Source organism: Choloepus didactylus, chromosome 20, assembly GCF_015220235.1.
Source record: "Choloepus didactylus isolate mChoDid1 chromosome 20, mChoDid1.pri, whole genome shotgun sequence".
NCBI classification, from domain to species: Eukaryota; Metazoa; Chordata; class Mammalia; order Pilosa; family Megalonychidae; genus Choloepus; species Choloepus didactylus.
The window spans coordinates 60,113,460-60,139,155 of record NC_051326.1 but is presented as its reverse complement, the minus strand read 5'-3'; the positions used below and the strand labels follow the sequence as shown (position 1 = coordinate 60,139,155).

The following is a 25,696-nucleotide window of genomic DNA, read 5'->3' as shown; positions in this document are numbered from 1 at the left end:
TTTCTGTTCTCTTAAGAAACAGTATATTTATTTGTACATGGAAAAATGCCACATACTATCTTAATCTGGCTATTGGAAAACCAAAACTAAAAATACTATTCCTGCAAATATGTGGAGTTGATCAAACAGCCCTTAGAAATTTTAAGTAACAGTGAGGCTAAACTTAACAGTTTGTAAACAGTGGCAGCAATTGAAAACTAATATCAACCCAAGACAATATGAGTCAGTCCTTTGTCCTCCTGAAAAACGTCAACACTGTGCCCCTCTTGAATTAGCAGTCAGACTTCCTGAGAACTTAATGACATACTGTACCTTGGGGTAGCATGGTAACAGTAGTTTATTAACACCAAACTTTGGGAATGTTATAATGACTCACAAATTCACTAATATAAATCTTAGCATGAAGTTGGATATTATGCACCAGGAATTGAACAAAGAACTTGAATTTCAGTCAGTTTGTGGCTCTTCAGTTTGTTTGAAGGCAAGGGCTGTTTCTCCCCAGTGTCTTAGACATATCTGTTAGTATTTAGCCCTAAAAAGAAATCAGGGGAAGAGGAGAGAAGCGTAATTAAAGAGAGCTGTTGAAAAACTGTTCCTCTAAAGGGGGATTTGGCATCTTTCCATCAAGGTTTCTGTTTGCACTTGTTGCTGACATGAAGTAGAGAGCTCGTATTGTATTATTTTCATGGGTGTGTGAGTTTGGATTTTCCTGTGCCCCTTAATGGTAAGTTGGGGTATTCTGGCATAGATTTCAGGCAGGACTGTGGGAGACGCTGTGTGTTTTAGCACAGGTCTGAATTACTTTATTGAATACCTCGATTTTTGCCCATATATCAGTGTGTTAGCCAGGATCCTGTCCTACACTAATATTAACAGTTCCATAAATGGTGGTAAAGCATGTTTTGACGGCATGTCTATGATCCTTTGTTTCTGAACGTAATTGATAAATATGCATAAGGGTTTCCCAACCTCAGCACTGCTGACGTTTGGGCCAGATCATTCTTCATTGCAGGAAGCTGTTCTGTGCCTTGTAGAATGTTTAGCAGCATCCCTGTCTCCTGGTGGCTGCGGTAGCACCCCCACTACCACGGTTGTGCCTGTCAAAAATGTCTCCAGACATTGCCAGGTATCCCCTCGGGCACAACACCTCCATTTGAGAGCCATTGATGCACGCTGTAAAGAATGGAAAGTAGCAAAAAGGAAAGGATAAAATTGCAAAATGGCTTTTGTTAAACACATTGAAATGTGATATTCCTGGTTTTTCCCTCTGTTAACAAGAGTCTAAGTGCCCTTCACCGGAGAACATTGGGAGGCTCCTTTTAAAAGCAGCCTTTGCTCACACATCGGTTGTCTCCGTGTCTTTCCAGTGAAATACTATTAATAGCTGCCAAAATTTAGACTTGTCTCTGCCGTTGCCTGCTGTAGCTCTTCCCACACTAACGCCCGAGTGTGGGGATTGCCGCCGTCTGCTTACTACTAGAAATCTGAGGAAAGGAATTCAATCTTGATCTTCAAAGACCAGTCATCTTTCCCAAAGCCTCTCTGGGTCTTGAGTTAGTTGAGAATTTTGTTAAACAAATGTGTCAGTGTTGGTTTTATCCATGTTCTACATCAACTTTGACAGATTTTTTTGTACTTAATTTGTGTTTTAGAAAAATGCTTTTGCAATTTTTAAAAATTGTTGGTGGCAGCTATGGCTTTGCCTGATGCCAGGCCTTACTCAGGAATGCCTGTCATGCCGTATGGTTGTTGCTGTCTGAAATGGTGGTGCTGTTGATAAGGGGTCGTGGGATACAGTGCGGTGAGGCCTGAGAAATACCTGTACATTGTTTATTCGTCTGCATCAGCAGAAAATTGTAAACTTACGTATTTGCTTTGGTAATTTTTCCTCTAAGGGAGCTCTCTTTTGGGCGTGGATCTACAGCACCTGTAGGTGGTGGGGCTTTCCCTAAAATAAGTACGACAGAGCCTTGGGATGGCAAGGATGGTGAGGTAAGTCACTAGGATCTGATTCTGTGGACAAGACTCATTTATTTTTTAACTTTCCAAATCCCTGTGCATTTTTGCTACTTGAAAATGAGTTCCTTTCCATCAAACCCTATAGTCTCAGTGTGGCTGAATATTATCATAACCTCATGGGTCTTTTATGAAGTTTTCTCTCATGCCCCTTTGCTCTGATCTTCTCTATGAGGAAGTGCTTTGTAGGCTCTTCTTCCGTGGCCTTCTCCAGCCTCCTGCTGAGAGCCTGGGCCAGCTGGAGCTCAGGGTCAAAGCTTTGCAAGAAGCAGCACCTGTGGTTGAGCAAGAGAAAGAAATCCTCTTGGAGATGATCCACAGTTTCCAAAATAGCCAGGACATGAGGCAGATCGGCGATGGAGAAAGAGAATTAAGCCTAACTGCAAATCATTTGATGGGATGAACTCGTACCGTTAAAGCTTCAGTAGGAACAATTAGAAACTCCCAGCAGCAGCAATCTCTAAAGCTTGCCACTGGATTATCAGTGAGGTGGTCAGTACATTTCTGGGTGATCCAGGAAATCCCTCAAGTCTTTTAATGTCACTGTACAGTGCCCGTTCATCTGAGGTACCACCTGGGCCTGTTGGCCAGAAATTTCAGTCCATAGTAATTGGATGTGCTCCTGAAGAGCAGAAGAAAGCTAAGAGATTAGAGTCTCTACTTAGAAATACTGAAAACTCTGACAAGGTCATCAAGCTGTTAGAGCATTCTAAAAGAGCTGGTCCCAACACTGCAACAAAATGCTGAAAGCAGATTTAATTAGTTTTCAACCCTAATTGAAAGGCTCACCCTCATGCACAACTAGACTCTCTGGGTCCCAGAGGCCTTTAGGGGGCCCCTCTGCATTCCCCTGGCATCCAGGCTTTTAGCTGAGCCCCTCCCTCCAGCCAAGAGGCATCTTTTTTCTTCTCTTTTTCTTATGCAGTTTTATTGAGATATATTCACATAACATACAATCATCCAAAGTGTACAATCAGTTGTTCACAGTATCATCATACAGTTGTGTATTCATCACCACAATCTTTGAACATTTTCATTACTCCAAAAAATGAAATAAAAAAGTAACATCCAAAACATCCCATTCCCCTCCCCCCATTGTTCATTTACCTTTTTAAATACAGTTTAACTGAGATATAGTCACACACCCTATAGTCATCCACAGTGTACAATCAGTTATTCATAGCACCATCATACAGTTGTGTGTTCATCACCAGAATCAATTTTTGAACCTTTTCCTTACTCCAAAAAAATAAAAATAATAGCAAAAAAGAATTTCCACCCCCTCCATCCCACCCTATTCATCTCATTTTTGTCCCCATTTTTCCACTCATCTGTCCATATACACTGGATAAAGGGAGTGGGAGCCACAAGGTTTTCACAATCACACGGTCACATTGGACAAGCTACAGTTATGCAATCGTCTTTCAAGAATCAGGGTCACTGGGTTGCAGTTTTGATAGTGTCAGGTATTTCCCTCTAGCCATTTCAGCACACTAAAGAGTAAAAGGTGATATCTATATAGTGCGTAAAAATACCCTCCAAAGTGAGCTTGACTCCACCTGAAATCTCTCAGTGACCTTGACTCCATCTGAAATCTCTCAGCCACTGAAACCTTATTTTGTTACATCTCTCTTCCACCTTTTGGTCAAGAAGATTTTTTCAATCCCAGGATGCTGGGTCTAGGCTCATCCCCAAGAGTCATTTCCCACATTGCCAGGGGGATTCACACCCCTGGGAGTCATGTCCCATGTAGGGGGTACTGGCAGTGAGTTCACCTGCCGAATGGGCTGGGGTCGCGGAGGGGCACATCTGAGCAACAAAGAGGTTCTCTGGGGGAGAATCCTAGGCACAATTATACATAGGCTTAGCCTTTCCTTTGCAGCAACAAGAGGAGACATCTTTTTAACCAGCTACCTTGCCATCCTCTAACAAGCCCTGAACCAAGTGTAAACAGTAGTTTTTTTGCATTAAAAAAATATGTAAAAATGGCAAAATACTATTTTAAGTGATAACCAGTTCTTTATGTTAGGCATAACCATTCATTTGATAAGGAAAGTTGTTTCCGATGAGGAAAATATTCCAGGGTCATGAGCTTTGTGAAAAACACAATTTAAAACTAGAGAAATTTTAATTATCTGCAGTTCTTATTTTTAGATTGAATCTTGCCTTGTACAAATATCTAGCACCTTATATAGATACACACACACACACGTATTCACTATTGTGTGGGTGAATACATGGTTTGTGGGGGGTAATGAGTGCTCCCTTAGGAGAAGGCTTCACTGCTCCTCCCTCTGCTTTGCCTGACATGGAAACAAATGGGCACGTGGGGTGTTTAGTTTACTAGGAATTCTTCACCTTACTCAGCACACACTGAATGTACTGTTAGCAAAGCACTGCGTTTAGGGGGATGAAAGGAACTGCAGAACAAGATACTTTAGATATGTCTGTCATTCAGCAAAAAATTCAGGGGCCTCTATATGAAATTTTTTTGAACTTAAAAGATATATGTGTCTCATAATATGAATGTTATCTTTTGATACATGAAAACATAACAAAATGTGAGGAAAAACCACCTATAATTGTACCAATGTGAACAGCTATACATTCACTTTTTTCAAATGCAGTATTTCTATAAAATTTTAAGAATTACAAAAAAAAAGTGCTTCATGGTATTTGATATTCTTGAGACACTCAAGATAAATTTCAGTAATTAGGTTGCTTACCTAATTATTACCCCTAAGGTGAAAATTAAACCTGGAATCATTGACTCTGTATTAGAGAAATGTGAAATTGTAGCTTTGAAATTAGCATTTATTCCTGTACAGTTCTGCCCCACCCCCCCTTAAAAGGACAAGCTAAATGACTTAGTTTTAAACAGGTAGTGTGGTGATGGTGTTAAAATATGTTAAAGTTAAGTTTTCATCTGAGTTCTCAGTTTTTCCATCTATACAGATAGGCAAAGTTAAAAATAGGAGCTGGTTTGAGGAGAAACTGGTTTTGTGATCTGGAGTACCTCTAGTTGAACTTTGAGGGGGTGCCCCCAGCCCCCGGCTCTGCAGTGCATGATATTGGTTTTCTGTTTTACAGCTTCCTGTGGAAGATGATATTGATCTCAGTGATGTGGAGCTGGATGACTTAGAAAAAGATGAGTTGTGAGATATGCAGCACAGACTTCAAACAGTTTTCTTTTCTTGGGAGCAGATTTTTTCAGCAGTAAAGAAGGAACGTTCTTTACAATCAGATGGATCTACCAGTGGCCTTTTTAACCAAGAAGTAGCACTTGATTGGTCATTTGAAAACACTGCAACAGTGAACTTTTGCTTCTCAAGAAAACATTGAAAAATTCTATGAATTGTTGGAGCCAGCGAATTGGATTGTCTTCTGTCAAATAATATTTTGAAGAAAACTGATGTTCTGTTGAAACATTTTTCCATCCCTCTAAACTGCTGCTTGATTGTTCTTTGAGGCTGTTTCTTATATGTTTTTAATGTGATTTCTTCATTTGAGTATTAATGGCTTTTTTCCATTAAATAATAAAATATTTTGGACAATGCCATTAAATGTATGAAATTAGTGTCCACATCATAAATTCAGTCTGATGTTTAGCCAGTAAGTTCGTATTACGAGGTGATGTTCCTGGTGTCTTTCCTCCTTATAAACTTTTAAAGGGAAAAAAAGGCCCTTTTGAGTCAAAGTCATCTGGGTGTCTACCACAGTATAGATTTTACATGTGGTCTAGGATTTGAAATTCTACTTAATAAATGTAAAATGGAAGTCAAGTTTATATGTAAGTGTGAAGAACAATGGATTGTCAGTGGAGACCTGCATTTCTTACTTTGTCTTTGGGCACATCGCCAGTGACTGATTATTAGGGAATGTTGCTGGTTATACAGGGTTTTTATGTTTTATTATTAAACTCTTACAAAATATCCATTAATACTTGAAATGCAGCAGCAGGTTACTAATTCATAGGTAGTCCACATTTATGTATAACTTCCAGAAAAATGAAGTTACATAATAAGCTCTGAGTTACATTAGAGACAATTCAAAGGACTGAGAGTATTTCTTTATTGTAACTTAAAAAAAATAAATACAACTATAACTAATTTTTGTGAGCTATTTTCTGAAAAGTCCAAATTATGTAGGGCATAACTCCACCTAACTCTTCTCCGGCTAAGAGAAAGCAGCATCCGTAGCGGTTTGCATGTATATGAAAGCTTCATGCAGCTGGCCTTTCTAGTCAAGAAGACTAAGATCAATGTGGAAGTAGACATAAGGGAAGTAATCCTGGTTATTAAGTTGTAATCCAGGGATCTCCACAGATGCCTGTAAAAGAAGACATGGTAGTTTTTTTAAGTACATGAACTATAGCTTCCCGTTAAATTTTTGAGGAAGCTTTCCAGCTATCTGTTTTCTGTACTGCACACCCCCACCCCTTTCCTTGCTATGCTTCAAGATGTGTGATGTGTAGGTTTACGTAACAGGCCGACAAGTACCTTTTCTAAAAGAATAATCTCCCATATGTAGTGACTGATCTAACTGTAGAAATGCAGCTATTTCTGGAATATATACCTACATCCAATATACTTGCAGCAGCTACTTCATCCAAATGTTTGAAAACGGAGTTTAGAACCTCTCTCAGTCGTTTGGTGGATGACTTCTTATGAGGCTGTAGGAGCACTGCCTGAAAATTCACGGGTAGTCCGTACCTTTTTAGATAGATAAAATGTGCAGACGGGTTATTCCAAATGTAAATAAGGACAAAAGGACCTGACCAGATATAAAGAGCAAATTCTTTCGAGAATGAAAAATGTCAACCAAAGTAGTTTCAGAAAGGAACACACTGGAGCAAAATATCTAGGGGCAGAAGTAACACTAATTACTAGATCTTTTTAGGTAGAAAACTCTAGAACCTGCTTACCAACCTCTGACAGTGATGGTTTCTGACTACAGAGCCCTGAGAGTCTGCGCCCTGGCCAGGAGTGACCATGATGTGATGCGTGCGCAAGGCGAATGGAATGGAGACGACTGAGTGTTCTAACGCAAAAGGATTTGTCTAAAACTGAGCTTGCCTGTCTTGTTTTTCCTCCATGAAAGGGGGGCAGGAAAAAAACCTGGTTTATCCAGATCATGTTGGTTCCTTTCGCTGAAGCTTTGGTTGGATAGAAAGGATTTTTAAATGTACTTGGTTGCATGCTTGAGTACATTTAAAATCACTTGTTGGAACGAGTTATTCCTGTGGTGTTATCCCAAAACAATCAAAATATTTATACTGAGTACAGTATTTGTAAACAGTAAACATGTATTTTGTATTTTGTGATTCAGTTTTTTAAAAATCTGAGCAAATGCTTTTATGTTTGACAGACCATCTGGTTCCTACTACTCAGACCATGTATATATACACGTAGTCCTCAAGTAAAGTATGTCCTTTATTTTCTGTTACTCTGCTGTTTTTCTAGCCCCAGGCCTACCAGGTAATCCCAGTGGCAGGGTCTGTTAGTATTTACTAGGTTTTTATTTCACAGTCAATGTCCATAAGTTATCCTGACTCTCAAACGTTCCCAGTCGCCTCTGGCTGTGAGTGGTGCAAAGTATTCACTTTAGGACAGGTCTAATAAGTCTGCAGAAAGCTCTAGTGAACACAAGTAGATGAAAGAGCCATTTGTAACTCCAGGTACTAGTGCTTTTATCACCAAGACCAACCCAGTCATGTCCTTATTGGGCAAGCACGATGAAATGAACAGAAGAGGTCTGCAGGGTGCCATGTGTGACCCCATCTAAAGCTTGTATTTCGAAGAGGCAGTTGCCACGGCCCAGCAGGTGCCAACAGGGGATGACACTCGGTGGCACATGGGCTACATCATGGGTGGGAGGAAGGCCCCAGTTGATCAGCCTCATTTCTTTTGTTTCCATCTTTGGCCATTAAAGCTCTGGCATTACCCAGGAGAAAACAGGCAGAGATTGGCACCTACAGCAGAGCCCACGTTGCCTGAGTGACCAGCTGTCCTTGTCTCGCCATCCTCCTTCTGAACCTAACTCAGAATGCTCTCTGGAAACCCATTAACCCATTCCCCTGTAAACAGACACTAGAACACTAGCCCAACAGCATGCAGCTAAGGGATTGGCATTCTAGCTCCCAGATGCTGCTGCTACCTGCACACAAAAACCTTCCTCTGAAAGGCTCCCACTGTCAGGCTCTGTCCCCCACCTCCATCCTCCAACCTGGTTATTCCACCAGGAGTCAGTCCCAAGTTGCCCGGGAGCTGGCTTATCCTCCTGGAAGAAGGACCCGTCTTCAAAGCTTTCCTCCCTTTAGCGCTCACCTCCTTGAATGCACAGGCTTGCCTCCCTGATGAGTAATAGATTTGTTCAATTCACTCAATAAATACTTGTTAAATGCCAACTGACTGACTGCTGTCCTCTCACCAAGCTTCCAAGAGGCCCCTGATCCCTTAGCCCACTCCCCTCGGCGTCACGGCTTCCTCCACCCGCTTCCGGGATCCTCCCAGTCATACGCAGCCTTACCCCTTCTTGTGGAACCCGTCCTGCTAACTCTCCCTCTGGATCAACTCAAATAAATGCCTTCTCCATTCTGCTCAGAACACGACTTGCAGGAAACGGCTGGTCAGCTATCCCCACTCCTCATTCTCCTTGAGCCCCTGCCCCATCCTACTCCCTCCTAGACTGCTTAATAGAGGACCCTGCCTCTGACTTCCTGCTGATGGGGAGACCATCTGCTGGGGAGGCCCTGACCCTGCACCCTCCAAACTGAGCACACCAACACGTCACTCTGCCGCGCTGTCGTCCCCTCCCCATGACATCAACGTGCTCAAATCGTGCCCTGTTTAAAGTAGAAAACGTCAACTCTGTAGAGCTCTCACGCTGTTTCTCTTCCTCTGGGGCCAAATGTGAGAGCATCTAAGGCCCTGTCTCACGCATGCTTTCCCCCCCCCCCCCACTCCACAGAACGTGCTCAGACGGAGGTGCCCGCACCCTCCCCACGGCCACCTTCCCCCACGGCTCCTCCCGAGGCTGCCCGCTCAGCCCTCCTGCCTCCAACTGCCTCATGGGCTCCTCTGCCTCCACTCGCTCCTCAAATGTTGGGGTTCCCCCCTACATGCCTCCCCCTGGGGATCTCATCCACACCATGGCTTTGCTGCCCACCTAACCCTAATACCTGCTCCCCACTAAGACCGCTCCCCAAACCCAGCCCCCTGGTAGGCATCACCCGGATGAAACAGCAAACTCGGCACAGCCCGGGGCCTATTTCCATTTTCTCCTCGGATAATTTAAACACCTGATGCACTTCATCCGTGAGGATGAACCAGCACCTCAGATGAGGCCCTTGCCCACTTCACGTTGATTTTATTCAGTTGACAAGAACTTAGCATCTGCTGTTTGTCCAGCGCCGGACTAGGGGAGAAGGCAGATGAGTGAGACTCAGTCCTGCCCTGAAGCATCCAGTGTAGGGGGCAAAGACAGACAATTTTGAGACAGGGAAGGCAGAGCAACAAGTGACAAACAAGGGAACGTGGACCAATGGGGGGGATGCAGAGAAACAGGGAAACAGGCAAATCCTCCATCCTCCTTCCCTGTCTGTTTGCTCTACTGAACTTAGTATTTCAACATGTTTTCTTAGATGATGGAATATGAAAAAGCCATCAAGTTGCTCTACACAGGCTGATATGAGAGTGCAAAACAAAGAAAATGGAAAAAGCGGGTTGTAGAACATTAAGTATCCTCTCACTGGGGGATAAGAAAAGTCTCAAAAATACCCCTATGAACCAGGATTTATCTATGGGCAGTAGGATTGTGAGGGACTTTTACTTTCCACGGTATATATTTCTGAACTTGATTTTTCTTACAGTTCATCTATAACAGTTGTATTCAGGAAAAAAACAAAGACATAGTAAAAAAAAATGTGCATCAAGAGTTTTGAAAAGAATTATTTTTGCGTATACTTTTAGGGGAAAATACTGAGTTTTATCAGGCTTAAACAAGATACTAAGGATGTCTCTCTCTACTTCTCCCTTCAGCCAATGGGCACGTAAGACACGGACAGGCTACACTGTCCTGGGCCTTGAGTCCCGCTGATTTCCACGGCAAGCCAAGCCGGGTTTACCTGGGGCCCGTCTACACCACAAAGGCTGGATAGAACACTCCTAGTGGTTTTGAGTGCACCCTTCAACCCAGGGCTGAAACCCTCGCCATTACGGGCCTTTGAGATGGGCTGGGGTCAGGAACCACGGTCCCATCTCAACTTGGACAAAACCACACATCAGCAACCAAGTGGAGGATGAACTGGAGGCTGGAACCAAGCAAGGGCCTTGTGGCCACAGCCAGACAAGACACACGGAAGACAGAGAGCAAATGCTGGACAGACGAGGCTTATCAAGGCGTGCAGCGGCAAGGTGGCGGGGAGGCGGACGGGTGCAAACTGACCCTGACGGGGAGGCCCTTGGCAGAAACAGGGAGCCCAGAGGAAGGGGTTTGGGAGGGAAGCTGAGCCGGCTATCCAGGGAAAGCCCCCGGCAGGCAACTGGGAGGACGTGAGATCCTGGAGACACAGGCAGGAGAGGAAAACCAGGGCCAGGGAACGGTTGGCACTGCCAGGGGATCCTGAGGCGACATTCAGTGCAGGCAGGGAAGGGAGCCAGCGGAGAACTATACAGAGGGTCTGAGGGGCTGGAGAAGCGCCAGGAGGCGGCAGGGCAGCCCAAGGCGAGGGAACGTTCCAGAAGGGTAGTCAGCAGTGTGAGATGCTGCAGAGATCTCAGAATATTTAATGACACAGGAAATGTTTAAGGCAGAAACACAAGCTTCAAAAAAACATTTCCTATCTGATTCTATTTTAGTAAAAATTATGTCCATAAATTCAAAAAAAATCTAAAGGAGTGCACACCAGAATAGTAAGTGTTTTCTCTTGAGGTTAAAAAACAAAAGTAAAGTAAAATAAAATTGCAAGAGATTTATATTGATTCTTTTCATAATTTCCAAATTTTCTACAGGGAACCTAGTTTGCTTTTGTTGAAAAAAAATTTTAAAGCCTAGGTAAGTGTGTTGTTTCATTTTGTTTTTGTTTTCCTTTTAGTGCTGCAAGGGGCCTCGGAGGCTAGGATGGAGCAAATCCTGGCTTGTGGAGGAGTCACTGGGGGCCCCCGGAGACAGCTTGGACGGGCGGGGAGAGGGCAGAGCCAGTGGGACCCGAGACAGGATGGAGAGTGGAGAAGGCACTCTCATCACAAGAAAAGGAAGGCGCCTGGGACAGCAGAGGGGAGGCCGGGCTCGCAGACGGTGTCCTGGGGCCTGGGAATCTCCAGCAGGTGGCCGAGAGCCAGGAGGGAGAGGGCAGGAAGGATGGAGGCAGGAGGAGCCAGGAAGCGGGCACAGGTGAGGCACAGATTGGGGGGGCATCTTCTGCACACACCTGAGCACGGACTCCACGAACACTCTCAGGGCTTTTATGTGGATCCAGGCTATAAAGGCTTCGCTGAAGTTCACCTTGAGCCAGCGCAGCAGGGGGCCCTGCGGAGACAGGAGAGCCCGGTGACAACTCACCGCCCCGCCGGGCGCCCAGGCAGAGAAAGAGCCAGCCCCGCTCTGAGAAGAGATGCCCGGGAGCCAGCAGAAGCAGCGAGGAGAGAGCCCATCGAGTCCGGGGCAGGCTCAGGACCGCGACATCCAGGGCACCCGATGCAGGGGAAGCTCAGCGGCCCAGTCACCCAGCACATGCGTGGTGCCACCACTAACGGGGGTGGGGGAGAGCTGCGCGGCCCCCTGACCTCACTTTAAGTGGGCAGCCAGCAGGCTTCTGTGTGACACTGCCCGGTCCAGGAGCCTGGCTCATGGAAGTCTCGCACAGAGCCAGGGCCCGGCCGTCCCCAGGGTCCCTAGCGTCGTCCAACTAGCCACCTGCTCCCAGCCCCACCTCATGTGTGCACAGCCCCCCCACTCAGGGCCACAGCAGCCGCCACTACTGTTGGTGTGGCAGGTCCCGGGGCTCTGAGTCTTTGAGCAAGAGCTCCGTGTGCCCCACCTGTCACCTCCAAATGTCCCCAAAGGTCAGGGGTGAGGGTCCGGCCAAGGCGGCCAAGGGCGGGGAGCCGAGCTGCCCGACCACCCACCCCCACCCCCTCCGCCCTCGCCAGCAGGGGCCCTGCTCCATCACCAGCTCCAGCCACCCCGGCCATGGCAGAGGCACCCTGGCCGACAAGCACCACTCAGCACCGGGAGAGGAGGAGGCAGCTCCAGAAGACGCCCTGCTGCAGATTAGGAGAAATCGTGATTCTGGACTCCTTTTAATTTAAGACCTCAAAAGCCACCTGAGACAACAGAAAATGCAAGGCTTTGTTCTCTCAGAAGTCACAGACGCCTGAGCTGGGGGAGATGCGAGCCAGGGAACCCCAGGCTCCCGGGGGGGTTGCTTACCTCCCCGTCGCCCTCACTCTCTCTCTCTCTGTCGGTGTGCCCTGCAGCGGGCCTATCGGGGTTCCCTAGCAGGGTTACCTTAACCATGCGGTCCGGGAAGGTAGATGATCCCTTTTTAAGAGCAACACAGGAAGTTTGCTAAAGGCACAGAAATGATTTATTAATCTTTCGGCAAACATGCATCACAAACAAACAGAAATAATTCTCATCACCTGAAAAGCATGTGAAAGCAAGCTCAGGAACTGCAGCCGGCCCTGGGGACTCGGCCCGGTGGCTGGGCTAGAGACCACTCAGGGGCCATCAGGCCAGGGGGATGTTAGTCTTTGGGTTCCATGTTTCAGAGACTGAGCCAATCACTTGCAGAGTTATGGGGTCAGTCACACCTCGCCGCTTTCTGCTGGGCCTTGGTCAGAACCCCCCGATTGGCAGACAACAAGAGCTTCAAGAGCTGGTCAGTGAGAATGGCCCTGTCTGGGCTTGGTCTGGAAGTTTCTAGCCATGCCCTACCCATAGAAGCCCCCTTGGCATCCGCCACTGCACTTCAGCAGGTGGAAAATGCATCAGTTGTCCTTGTGGGACATTCTCATCCTTTATCATCGTACCTTGGCAAACAGGTGAAAAACCCAGGCAGAGCCCACCCTGTGCTGTCAAAGCAAATGGAAACCCCAAGACCTACAGCTCATCCCTTCTGGTTGACAAGGAACAAAAAGGATGCAAGATGCCCAGTTGGGTCAGCTTCCAAACAGGCTAGAAGAGGAAAGAGATTCTCAAAAAGCCTGGGTGGGGGGGGACTGACCCTGCCCAAGGCTCTGCTCCCTGGGATACAGTAAGGGACTTCCAGGGAACTAAATGTTTCAGAGTTAGTGACTCCTTCTGTGCTCCATTTCCCATCACAGATGGACCCTGGGAGGTACAGAATCTGCTCCATGCTAAAAAAAAAAAAAAAACCCTGACAGCCTGAGACTTGGGAGGCAGTGGCGAGGCTCTGATGAATCACCCCAATCAATCAACCAATCCACAGGGGGTCTGGCAGGGCTGTGCCAACACTGCGGTATGTGCCAGGGGCCCCACTGTGCCTCCCATCCTCGGGCAGAGCTCCCGGGCTGGACCGTCGTGAGACTGGCTCCCACTCTCTGGTCCCCAGTCCAGACTCCACGTGGTGATCTCTTAGAGTCAGGACTAAAGCAACTGGGGGGAAGGCTCAATGAAAGAGAATGTTGACAGTTCAGAGGTGATGAGGGTTGCAGGTTCACTAAGGTTAAGGAAGAAAACCCTTTGGATTCAGCTCTTGTGAAAACACTTCTACATCGGCTTGGGTCTGAGGGGTCTGTGGGCACCTGCCGAGGACAGGGCTCAGGCCACAGGCCCCAGCTCGTCCTTTCTCCTTGGGAAGGGGCTACCCTCCCCAGCACCTCAGCTGGAGCCAGAAAGATTTTGGAGTGTGTGTGCACTGGGTCTTCATGCTACGTGTGCGTGTGTACGTGTGCTCGTGTTTGGAGAGGAAGGCTAAAAGTCTCTGACAGGAGTTTTATATTCAGTCGTCTTTTCTCCTCAAAGGGGGCCATCCAGTGGGGCTCTGGGAGAACCCCGCTTGGGGGGGCTCTGTGGCTGTCACTCACCCATGAGGGGGAAGCTACTTGTCTGGAGTCCCTGGGGAAAGGGTTGTTGACTGAGTGGTCAGGCTGGACGTGCAGAATCTGCCGGACCATCCAGCCAGAGCTTAGAGGAGGCTCCAGGCAAACACTCAGTCACATAAGAAGCCCTCTGCCCTGCGTCTGCTGCCATTGCTCTTTACCTCCAGCACCTACTTAGAGCTCTGTATTTATACATCAACTTTCCTCCAAGTGACCTAAAGAACATTCTATTCATTCTTCCCTTCCTCTCCATAGCTAAAGACTAGGCTGGTGAGGGTGGGCGAGAAGGGGCCCAAAACTTTCCACGTGGACAGGCTCCTCTGGAGTCCACTGCCTTGCACTAGTCGTGTCTCCAATGTCCCCATTTTACAGAGCAGTGCAGGGACTTTCCCAAGGCTACACGGCTCACATTTCAGAAACGAGAGACGGATGTGTATCCCGCTTGCGCTCTGCTGCCCTCATACATCCCAAGTTTCTGGGTGGCTGCTGTGGGAAAGCCCCAGGTAAGTGCCCGCTGTCTGCAAAGAACCTAGGGGAGGTAGCCAGGTGCTGGGGAATGTCACATCGCTCAGTGCCACTCTCCAGAAACAGCACCACCAAGGGTGTGAGCGAGGAGCCTCCTTCCCCAAGGCAGGGACAACTGCCAGCTCTCAGGAACAAGGCCAGCAAGGGCGACGGGTAGGCTCCTCTCTCCAGGGGAAATACTCACGAATTCACCTCTGGGAGCCTCGATTTCCTTAGCTGCAAAATGCAGTTTGTGGGGCTCAGTTCACACGGGGTACACTGTCTAGAGCACCCCGAGGCTCACAGGCCACGCTCAGCCTCAACAGTTATTTTTGCAACATCACCCTTCCCCGGCCGTGCCCTGGGAGCCCCATGACAACAGACGGGCCTGGGTGGCGTGAGCCAGAGCGAGTGGGGACAGTGGGGGCCGAGAGCAGGGGGCAAGGAAGGGGAGGGGGCAGCTTGACACCCAGCGGGGAACTCCAGCCAGCCTCCAGTGCATACTCACATACTGTTGCTTCTTATCCGACAGCAGTCTGGTCATCTCTTCCCGTTCCCTTTTAATTTCTTTTTCGTCATAGGAAAATTCACGGACCGTGAACCTGAAAACAAGCAAAAAGGAGGTTTTCATTAAGACATCTCCAGTCGGAACAGAGACCCCCATTCCCCACCCAGCCAACCGGTGGAGACAAACCGAACCCAGAGCCGCCTGCCAAGGCCAGACCCTCACTTGTTTTCTTTGGCTTTGGTTTTGAAATCATCAATCACTTTTCGAAACAGAGTCACTGTGAAGAGGCCACCCTCGTTGTCCTCAGCAATCAGTCTGTTGGAGAGAAACACTTGTTGACTGGATGCAGAAGAGGCCCCATGCTTGGAGCGGGACTCGGCAGCCACCATCAGCCTGGTGGCCTCGGCTCAGAACTGAGCCTGCCCCACATTATTTCCTAATCCCTGGGCTCTGCAGTCTTTACTCCATGCTGTTGTCCATTTTTTCCTGCCCCTTCCACTCACCCCTTAAGCTAAAGTCATCAGGGGCCTCCAGATGATCTAAACATGGGGAGGTAGAGGCTGGAGACGGGGAGTGCCGAGACCTGGTTTTAGCTCCAGCTCACCAAATGCCTGCAAGATCCCAGGCACTCTACCCCAGGCCTCGGTCGTCCAGCCTGTGTCATGGGGTGTCCCTGTGTCATGGGGTGTCCCCGGCTCTGGCATGCAGTGGTTATAATGGAGCAGAGCAGATTTCCAGTGGTGGCAGCCATTCCATCATTCCATTTCACTTTCAAGGCGACAGCAGTCTAATTAGACGGAGCCTCCCTGGCACCCCTCAACACAGATCCACCACGGTGGGTGGAGACATTGTCCCTGCAGCACAAGGTGGGTGGTTGGGGCCAGAAGTCTAAGGCCAAGACCTTGGGTGTGGGCAGGGTCTCCTGGCCAGGCTCCCCGAGGGCTCGGCGACGGAAAGGCGGCGTTTCAGGACAGCTCCTGCTCCTGCTCAGCAGGCTCGCCTTCCCCTGCAGACGTGGCGGCCCCGGCTCCCTCCCCCAGCCTCCCTCTCATGACCTCAGGCTGTGACTGTCCTGTTCCCTGCACCCCTCAATTTAGCTCCTGATGGCTATCTCCTGTGAGGCCGTGACCCTGAGAAAGCAAGCCCTGTGAGCAGGGGCCCCAGGGCAGAGCCTTCAGGGATGGAATGGGAGTGAGTGAGTGAGTGAGTGAGTGTGTGTGTGTGTGTGTGTGTGTGTGTGTGTGTCCTGAGGCAGATGGAGGCTCACAGACTGCCCCGAGGCTCATTTACAAAAATGCTTTCAATTACAAACTATTTCAGACATGCAGAAATGTACCCGTAGGTATCAGCCGCCCCAGCTTAAGGTACAAAACAGTGTTCACACAGCTGAAACCCACAGGGACCCCTCCCCACCCACAGTCCCTTCTCTGCCCCAGAGACACCACTGTCCCCAGGGTGGAGACTCATTTCCACGTCCAACCCTATAACTCCCCCGGACCCCCACGTCACATAGAGTCGAGTTCTGTAGGATGTCAGACGTTAATAAGTGGCTTTGAGCCATAGGGAGTCCTCTGCAGCTGGCTTGCTTTCACTCAGCCTTAAATACTGAGAGTCACCCCTGTTGATGCGTGTGACGCTAAATCATGCATTTTCCCAGCAGTGTGGTGTATCCCTTCTGTGCCTGTCATTTTCAGCACCCCACTGGCTGCACCTGCTCTGACCCTAACAGGCCCCCCACACCCATCCACAGGGCAGCCAGTCTGGGACCCTGGGGGGGTGGGTGAGAACCAGTCACCAGGCTGAGAATGCAGCGATATGCGCCGCAAGAGCAGGGAGCACAGGGGCCATGGAGCACAGAGGGGGCCCTCGCCAGCCTGCAGAGTCAGGGAGGGCTCCCCAGGAAGGCAGAGACCCTAAAAGATGAGGGGAGTTGGGAGTGTGGGGGGCTGCATGACAGCCAATGAATTCCAGACAGAAGGACGTGAGCAGGCAAAGAAATGGAGGGTGAGCAGGCCACAGCTCCAGGGGATGTTTGGTGATTGGGTGTCTCATAGTCCCCAGAGCCCCCAAAGCCCCCACCCCACACCCCCTGAGGGGAGCCGAGGCCAACGCTGAGTCTCACTTACTTGGTGGATCGAGGCACCACCATGTCCGAGAGGGATTCGTAGGTTTTCTGCCATTGCGCGTAGTTTGGCCTGCGAGAATACAGAACCAGCCCATGATTTTCACAGAAGAGGCTCACAGGTGTCCTGAGCATTTAGGAAGCTGCACACCCCTCTACCCGGCCTGGCAGTGGGGTTCCAGGGCACCCACAGACGGGTCCCTGCAGACGGCCTGGGTGAAGAGCTGAGGTGAAGGCACTGTTGGGAGGCCTCAGCACTCATGAGCCGCCTAATCCTGGCCCAGGTTAGCTGATCTCCCACCCGCAGGACGGCAGAAAGGAGCACACCTCATGGACTGTCGTGAGAATGAAATGAGAGCCGCCTGTAACGCATCCAGCACATAGTAGGTGCTCAGGAAACAGGTTTTTTTTTATCGTCACTGCTATGTCTGCTGATACCGACACGGAGGTATTCAGGGCCCAGGGCAGGGCCGCCTGCTTCCCCGGGACCGGGGTGCGGGATACTCCTTCCCAACCTTGCTCTCCACCAAGCCGGGACAGTTTCCTTTCGTGACCACCCGACACAGGCCCAGACACCAAACACCCCCCTCTTCCTGGCTCACTTACTTGGGAACGATGACCAAGAGTGTGATGAGATATTCAGAATCCAACACAAAGTCTTCTTTGCTCACAATATTGCTCAGTGTCCGAGTGAAGAGGTTTCCCCTGAAATCCACGTGAAACAAAGGGGGGCGAAGAGCAGAATGGCAAACTTAGCCCCCAGAGGCACAGCCCAGGTGCACCCTCACCCCACAGGCAGGGCGACAGAAAGTGGGAGCACCTCAGGAAGCTGCCCTGGGGAGGGACAGCTGGAGCCCAGGAGAATGAGATGATGGAGGGTGGTGACTTGGAGCTACGGACCCCAGAAAAACATGTTCTTAAACTTACAATCCATTCCTGTGGGTGTGAGCCTTTGTAAACCTGTGGGTGTGAGCCTTCAGATGAGGTTGCTCCACCTCAGGTGTGGCCCAGGTTGGGTCTTAAGCCTATTACTGAAGGCCTTACAGGGAAGGTCACAGAGAGAGAGCTGCCAGAAGCTGAAATTCAAGGGAACTGGGAAGAGAAGGGAGAGGCCAGGCGAGGCCTCCACATGCGTCGCCGTGTGACAGAGCAGCCCAGGACCAAGGATCACCAGCAGTCAGCCCCAGAACGCGTCTTTGGGAAGAAGCATTGTGATGACACCTTGATTTGCACTTCTCCTGGCCTCAAAACCGTGAGTCAATAAATCCCCACTGTTTAAGCCAACCCATTGCATGGTATTTGCTTTAGCAAAGAGGAAACTAAAACAGGGGGCTGGGACACACTCCTGTTCTTCCCTGGCCCCTGGGCTGAGCGGGCTCCCCTTGTCTCCCTCGATCCCCGGTTCTGGCCGGCCAGAGGTGCTGCCTCCTCCCTTCCAGGGACGGGCGGTCTGGCAGGGCCTCGGGTATTATCACCCATCACCCAAGGGGCTGCCGAATCCAACACCCCAGTGACCCGCTCTGTCCTCTGTAAAGCCACCGGCTGCTGGAAGGGGACAGCAGGTAGAAGGCAGCTTAAGTTACTCTAGTATCAACACGGCGGCTGGCTCGTGAAGTCACCCGGCCCGTCACTGGCAGAGATGATCCCAGATACAGCTACGTTTCACTTTACAGGCCTTTCAGGTCCAGCGGCCAGGGGGACATTCACCTGAAATAGCTTTTCTAAATGCCCAGTGGAAGTCTGCTCTGCACAGACGTCGCGGTGGTACTTGTCTACGGATCTGGCCTGCAGCTTGGCAAATGGGCCAATGGATAACTACCAAGACTGCAGTTAGCATTAGCACATCGACCATGATCTTGGGAAACAGGCTGTGGTACTAGCACGCAACGCTTCTCTAGTAAATAGCTCTCACACACTTGGCCAAAGTCAAAGTTTTAAAGGCAATGGGGAAATGCCGTCCTACAAAGACTCTCCAACCTGCAGAGGGAACCTGCACTTTTTCTTTCCTCTCCCTGGTTCACACCATCACTGATCAGCTGTGAGGAAATCCCTTAGGATCTCTCACCATAGGCACATGGACAGACGCCTCCCTGTCATGGCACTTAACACATTATCTTCACTCTATCAGACCTTGGCTATCTGGTTCATCTCTGCATCGCCAGGCTTCGGCACAAAGCAGACTTTCAATAAGCATTTGCTGAATGAATAATTGTGAGTTCTGCAAGAGCAGAAATTATATTGTATTCTGTTTTGTATCTTTAGGCCTGAGGATGTAGGAAGTATTTAATAAAAGTTTATCAAAAGAAAAGAAATAGAAGAGGGAGACAGAGGCTGTTTTACCCCTCTTTGTATTCCCCCTCCTTCCCTCCACGCAGGTGCTCAATAAATTGACCAGTATTACTCTGAAAAACAGAATGAACTTCTGGACTAGGGGACTCAAGAGGTTCGATAAGACGTTTGCCTAAATCTCAACCAATTCTTAAGAAGTCTGATTTGATGGTAAGATGAGTGAAGGCCCAGTCGGCAAATGGTCCCATGGCCCCCTAATTCAATGCCTTGATGGATCTAAGCCAAGGTCACCATTTAGAGCTCTCTGCCACTGACCCCCTGCCTCCTCCCCACAAGGGGGTAGGGTCAAGGAGGAGGTGAAACCAAGCTTAGGTCCATTTAATTCTGATCAAAGACAGCCAAGCAACGACAGTTTCTAGAATCAATGGGTTTTAGGTTTCCACTAATGTTTTAGTTTTATATGAGAGAGTCATCCCAGTGACCCCCCAAAGTGGGAGGTCCCTCCCAGGTGACTGTCTCCTTTGCTGAAAGTAGTGCACCCAACAGAGGCGACTGTGAGAGACGGTTGTGAGCTCCCCTTTGCCCGTTCCCTTCTCTGGAGAATCCTGACCTCCATAGTCTGGGGAGACAGAGAGAATTACACAGGCCACCCCTTCCCAGCCTCCCTGGCAGGGGCTCATCTGGCTTGTTCTCCCACACCCCAATGACAGAGCGCTTACTACCTCACAGGACAATCTCCACCAGCATGGCACTGAACTCATGCTTGTCTTCCAGTACTTACCATAAATCCCTGTGTTTTAAGCCAACCCATTGGAAGGGACTTGCGTTAGCCACTCCCAAGCAGTCCACTCCCTCTTCCAGGTGGTGGATGAAGATGCCACCAAAGCCCCAAGGCTGCTCTGCTCTGGGCTGCAGATCCCACTGTCTGCAGCTGCCCCTCCCAGAGGGTCGGGGTCTGCAGTCCACAGCCTCCCAGGGCCCTGCACTGGTCCCTCTGCAAAGCCTTGTGCAGCCACACCCTTCTCCAGCCTTTCCTCCCCAGCTCCTCCTCTCCCAGCAGGCGGCTCTTGGAGAGGCAGGAGTGACTCCGTCTGTCTCTCTCATACAGACACAGACCTCTGATCACCAAGTGATTTTCAGGGCAAGTGTGGAAGCCCCCACCAGGACCGGGCCAGTGGTCTGACTCGGAGGCCCCTAGGCAGTGAGGTAACTCGGGTACTCACATCGATTTCTTCTCCAGGTTCTCCAGGTTTGTTTTCAGAGTGTTGTAGGCAGCCGTTCGGGATTTCAGGTCAGTCTCGATTTGTGCCAATTGCTATTGGTGAAAGCAAAAGATCCTGGTGACCTTGTGTATTTAAGGAGTTGGGAGAACTTTTCGAAACAGCCACAGATTGCTCGTGGTTCTTTAAAGAAAAAGGGCAAATCCTGCCTATTTGCCCAGGGATGACTTCCATGTCTCTCCTCCGCTCCCACAGATACTCTGACAAGTGACCCTGCCAGGGGTCCAGGCAGGGGGGCGAACGAGACCCCCACTTTACTTATACAGAGGCTCCGAGTCATCAGTGGCATTTCTAGGGTCACCCACTGAACCAAAGTCTTCTGACCAGCCCACCCTGTCCTGCCAGAGCAGTCCCACAGCCCCCCAGACCCACCCTCCCAGGCTCTCCTGGAGGTTGGCTCAGGCAGCACCCGAGCCCTGGTTTCTGTGGGAACCACCCTGGCTCAGACCTCACAGGTGCCCGCTCCGGGGGCCTGTGCCCGCGGCAGCCCCTTCCTGGGCTACGGAGGTAGGAAGGCTCCTTTCAGCTGGCAGGGGGTCGCCACCCTGTTCTAGAGCCCCAGGGTTTAGGGAGCAAGTCTCAGATCTCTGTCCCATGGGTAGACAGAGGTAGACAGTGTCATGGAAAGAGCAGGGAATAAGGCAAGCCTGGCCTCTCAGCCCAGCTCTTCTGCCCCCTGGTTCATCGGTCTCAGATCCCCCATCTGCCAAACAGGGCTGATAACTCCCTCCCCAAGGAGCTGCAGGGAGGGTTAGCAAAAGTGAAAAATGCTTATCATTTGGGAAGCCCTCAAATAGCTGTTAAGACAACGAGTTCCATGAGGTCAGTGAAACCAGCAATTTGATGCTACCAAGGATCAATGAGGCCCTGTTACAGGTTGAGATCTGCTGGTAATTAAAGAAAAAACCACCAGGCCCTGCCCTTAGGAGCTCACACCTTACCAGCAGAACCTGTTCATAAGGAACTGGCAGAACAAAGTGTGATCCCATCTTACGGAAAATTCTGCAGCCATGAAAACAAGCGAGGTAGACTTCTATAGGCTGATACACAGTGGCGGGCAGGAGAGCTGATTGTTTACTTTTCTTCTAACTCTCTCCTCAACCTGTCCTTCAGTGACACCTCATTGGTAGCTTGAACTCAGCCATGAGTATTTACACCACAGAAATCAAATTGGAGCCTTTTTCTTTTTTTTTTTTTTTTTCAGAGAACTGCTCTACCAGCACACCCTGCTGATATGGGACTAGCTAAAGAAGGAAGAGCTTGAACATCTATTTATATACATATATAGGAAGGATCCACCTGAAACTTTTAAACATTGGTTATTTCTAGGCAGAATAAAGGAGGGGAAGTGGGGTGTAGATCATAGGAGCCTTTAACATTTTTATCTTCACATTTTCATATGCTTGATTTTTAAATAAGATTTACAATATTTAAAAATTTTTGTTAACTTTTTCCTTTGAAATGGTTATGAAGCCACAGGTACTTGCAAAAATAGTACACAGAGATCCCATGTACCTTTCTTCCAGTTTCCTCCACTGGTAACATCTTGTACACTGTACCTAATGATGGTGCAAACTCATAACCAGGAAATTGACATGGGAACCATCCACAGACCTTAACTTCTAAAAAAAAGATTTATGTGTGTGTGTTTTTTTTTTTTAAAAAAAGGGAAAACAATAACAACAAAAAGCACTGCATGGTCCTTATTTTTCTGATTCCACCACACCAGCGAAAAACTGCAGAAGGGTATTTGGAAACCAGTGAAATATTAGAAGGAGCTAGGGCTTTGGAATCAGTTGGGCCCAAGTTTAAATGCTAGTCCCAACTCATAACAGGCTGTGTGTCCTGGTGTAACTTCCTTAACCTCTCTGAGCTCTCAGTCCCATATAATTACTCTGAGATGCAAGGAAGCACAGGAGACACAGCAGCTAATGCAACATGCTCATCCTTTCCCCACTAGACTGAGCTCCTCAAGGGCAGGGATTGTCTCCCTCAACTCTAATTCCCAGCAGAGGGCCCAGCACACAGGCAGAGCTTGGAAAGCCCTCATTTAACAGAACCGATCTCTGACAAGAGGCAGATGCCACCATCGCTGGATTCGGGCACCGAACACCAGCTTGGGGGTGCCTGGAGTAAGCATGGCCCCGACTCTCTCCATTCAACCCCCAAATTCAACAGCCCTTCTGAGTGCTGCGGTACTCGTCAGAGCTAGTCACCCAACATTTCCAGTCCTACCCCTCCGAGGTGCGAGGCAGGCTTGCACTTCCCCACCCCCTGAAGACAGGTGTGCCAGGCGGACACCTCGGAGAGCCCATGTGCTCTCTTCCGCTCCCCTGGCAACCATAGAGGCAGTTTGGGATGGTGGGAACCCCACTGGGAGGGGGCCCCAATGGAGGGCGACGGGGTGCAGGCCCCACCAAGCCCTGGTGGGTGACAGTGTGACTGAGACAGAAACCCTGCGCCGGGGCAGCCGGTGAGATGGCTTTTTCGAGCCTGCAGCACAGCCTCACCCCCTCGCGTTGTGCTGACTCAGACGACGGGACGGGTACTTGACTGGGTGACGAGTTGTGCCCCATCCGCACAAACCCCGGCCTCACCCCTCCTCACCCAGGGTGCCAGCTGGGGCTCCGTTCCCAGCCCTGCTCAGCCACCTCAGGCCGCCAGCTCCTCCTTTCCCAGTGGGAAATGATCCCAGCCCAGCCTCCTCTTCTGGGTTGTTCTGGGGACCCGAGGACTGAAATCTTGAATATGCTTTGCACACTGTAAACTTTGTATAAACATGGCAGCCGTCCCAGGCTTTAGGGGCCTGCAGAGACCCCCAGAAGAGGCTACTCAGAGCCCGTGGCACGGCGACACCTGCCTCCCCACCCCCTCCAACTGAAGGGGGCTCCTTTCTCAGAGCGTTGACTAGGACATCTCTGTGGTTAACAAGACTTAGACCTCCCACTGGGGGTGCAGGGCCTGAGCCCAGGGCTGGGGGTCTCACACGGGGGTCCCTGGTGTGGGAAGGAGTGAGGCAGCTAATGACCCCCGGAGCCTCTGCCCACCGGGGTGGAGCCAGCCCAGGGCTTCCGGAGGCAGCAGGGCCACACACACGGCACAGCACTTGGGCTTTTGTCCCCAAAGACCTGTGTTCCAGTCCCAGTTATACTACATCAAAAGCTGTGTGTCTTGGAGCATGTCACTTAACCTCTCTGAGCCTGCTTCCTCATCCGAAAGTGATCTCTACCTCCCAGGTTTGATGGGAGACTTAAAGGAAGTATAAGGGTCCGGCATGGTTCCAGGTATGGGGTGGGTGCTACTAGAACTAGTGCCTTCCTCCCGCTCTCTGCTTTTGTTACAAACCATCCCCCCCTCCCCGGGATACAGTGGACTGGAGAGGACCCAGGTGCTCCTCCCTGGTCTTTCCTCTCCTTCTCTGCTCCCTCACACTCAGCCAATGCCCTGACTCTCACCTCTGGGGTCGGGCACCCCCGGACACCCCACTGCTGAGTGCTTTCCTTCCTGGGTGGACCCAGAATCCCACTAGCACCCTTGACTGGGCTAGGCCAAGCCGGGCAGGTACATACGGGGTGGGGAATCGCCAACCCTGCAAATGACCACCTGCTTCTAGTTAAGCAGTGGAGGCGCACACCCCCCTTCCTAGAAGCCACACCAGGCCAGGAGCTCTGGGCACCCCCTCCTGGAAGGGCCTTCCAGAACCACGGCCTGCCTACCCCGGGAGGAGTGCGGTCCCCTGTGATGTAAGCCGTGCCCCGAGGAGCCGCACCCAGATTCCCACAGCCTTCCAGCTCCACCCTCGTTCCCAAAGGGACAAGCTGGACACCTGCTGGTTCTCGGGAGACAAACAGAAGCTGGCCCAGGGACGGGTTGCAGAGGCCCACCTCCTTCCCGCTGACCCACCCAGCCACCCTCGGGTGCCTCTACTTCTTGGATGCTGAGTAGAGCCCTGGCGCAGGCGGAGGCTCTGTCCCTTCGACGGGGGTCCCCAGACTCCAGGAGGGCCCAGGCTGCCCACCAGAGGGGCTCGGGGAGTTGTGGATGGGCAAGAGAGTCACAGGCGGTCAACCTCAGCTTCAGAGTCTCCAGAGCCCACCCTCAGTGGAGACAAACAGGCGTCAGTCTGGCTGCCACGGGTCTTACTTCATGAAGGAAAGGCTGTAAGCCACCGCTCATCAATACAGCAGAATCATTGGGGCATCACCTGCTGCCCTGATTTGGGCTCCCAAACCATCACCCTCTTCAGAGCGCCAGAAGAGGCTCCCCGCCAAGCTCTCTACTGAAGCCAATAGCTTTTCTCACATAAATAATTACCACGGAAGGGGGCTGGGGTTCTTACAAGTAGATTAGGGGTGAGGCCCAGCTTTTCTATCAGTGAACTGTCAAATGAAAGAGGCAGCCTGGAGGGAAGTGAGTGGGCACTAAGAGCCCGGGTTCAGAACACCTGCAGCTCCAAGAGCCTTGGAGTGTATCCTGCAAAACTGCAGCTGCCACTTGCGGATCAACAGGGAAAGAAAGAAAAGGTGTGTGGGAGGGTCGGGAATTGCTATATAGTTCCCAGGGCTGCACTTGAAGCTCCAAGTAGAGGAGGTTCCCAAACAAGACCTTCTGCAGGGCAGGGGAGGAGGCCACACCTCAGAAATCCAGAAGTCCCCATCAGGATTGGCCGGGGATGGAGCACAAGTGGCCAGAGATAAGGAGCTGATTCCAAGCGCCCAGCGCTCTCTGCTTTCCCAGAGTCCAAAAGCCATCTCAATCCTTCTCTGATGGTCACATAGGCCGAGTCACCACAGTTTAACCTTCCTTTACCTTTGTCAGCGTGTCCACCACGGTCACCAGCGGCTGCTTTGCAGGGTATTTGGCCATGTCCCATTCAAAGTGGGTCACGAAGGATGTTAAGTCAACTGGAAGG

The 25,696-nt window shown here is 50.1% G+C and overlaps 2 protein-coding genes and 1 pseudogene across 5 annotated transcripts in view; 2 read left to right on the top strand and 1 right to left on the bottom strand.

Moving 5' to 3' along the window:
* PDIA6 (protein disulfide isomerase family A member 6) overlaps window positions 1–6,125 on the top strand; it is a 40,397-nt gene extending 34,272 nt beyond the window's left edge. Inside the window, exons 12-13 of the mRNA XM_037812579.1 lie at window positions 1,896–1,992; window positions 5,107–6,125. Of these exons, the coding sequence (XP_037668507.1) occupies window positions 1,896–1,992; window positions 5,107–5,175 (166 nt within the window). The 3' untranslated portion in view covers window positions 5,176–6,125. The remainder of the gene's footprint in view (window positions 1–1,895; window positions 1,993–5,106) is intronic.
* On the top strand, window positions 1,999–3,030 carry LOC119516307 (annotated as a pseudogene).
* The window catches only part of ATP6V1C2 (ATPase H+ transporting V1 subunit C2), a 63,394-nt gene continuing 41,565 nt past the window's right edge, over window positions 3,868–25,696 (bottom strand). The window contains exons 6-15 of one of the 4 annotated variants that reach the window (XM_037812580.1): window positions 25,594–25,688; window positions 20,728–20,819; window positions 17,822–17,920; window positions 17,220–17,288; window positions 15,316–15,408; window positions 15,094–15,187; window positions 12,448–12,585; window positions 11,447–11,544; window positions 6,596–6,728; window positions 3,868–6,345 (exon numbers count right to left, since the gene is read on the bottom strand). In XM_037812580.1, coding sequence (XP_037668508.1) covers window positions 6,256–6,345; window positions 6,596–6,728; window positions 11,447–11,544; window positions 12,448–12,585; window positions 15,094–15,187; window positions 15,316–15,408; window positions 17,220–17,288; window positions 17,822–17,920; window positions 20,728–20,819; window positions 25,594–25,688 — 1,001 coding nt within the window. In that variant the 3' untranslated portion in view covers window positions 3,868–6,255. The remainder of the gene's footprint in view (window positions 6,346–6,595; window positions 6,729–11,446; window positions 11,545–12,447; window positions 12,586–15,093; window positions 15,188–15,315; window positions 15,409–17,219; window positions 17,289–17,821; window positions 17,921–20,727; window positions 20,820–25,593; window positions 25,689–25,696) is intronic. The other 3 variants (XM_037812581.1, XM_037812582.1, XM_037812583.1) reach the window with 3 other exon arrangements.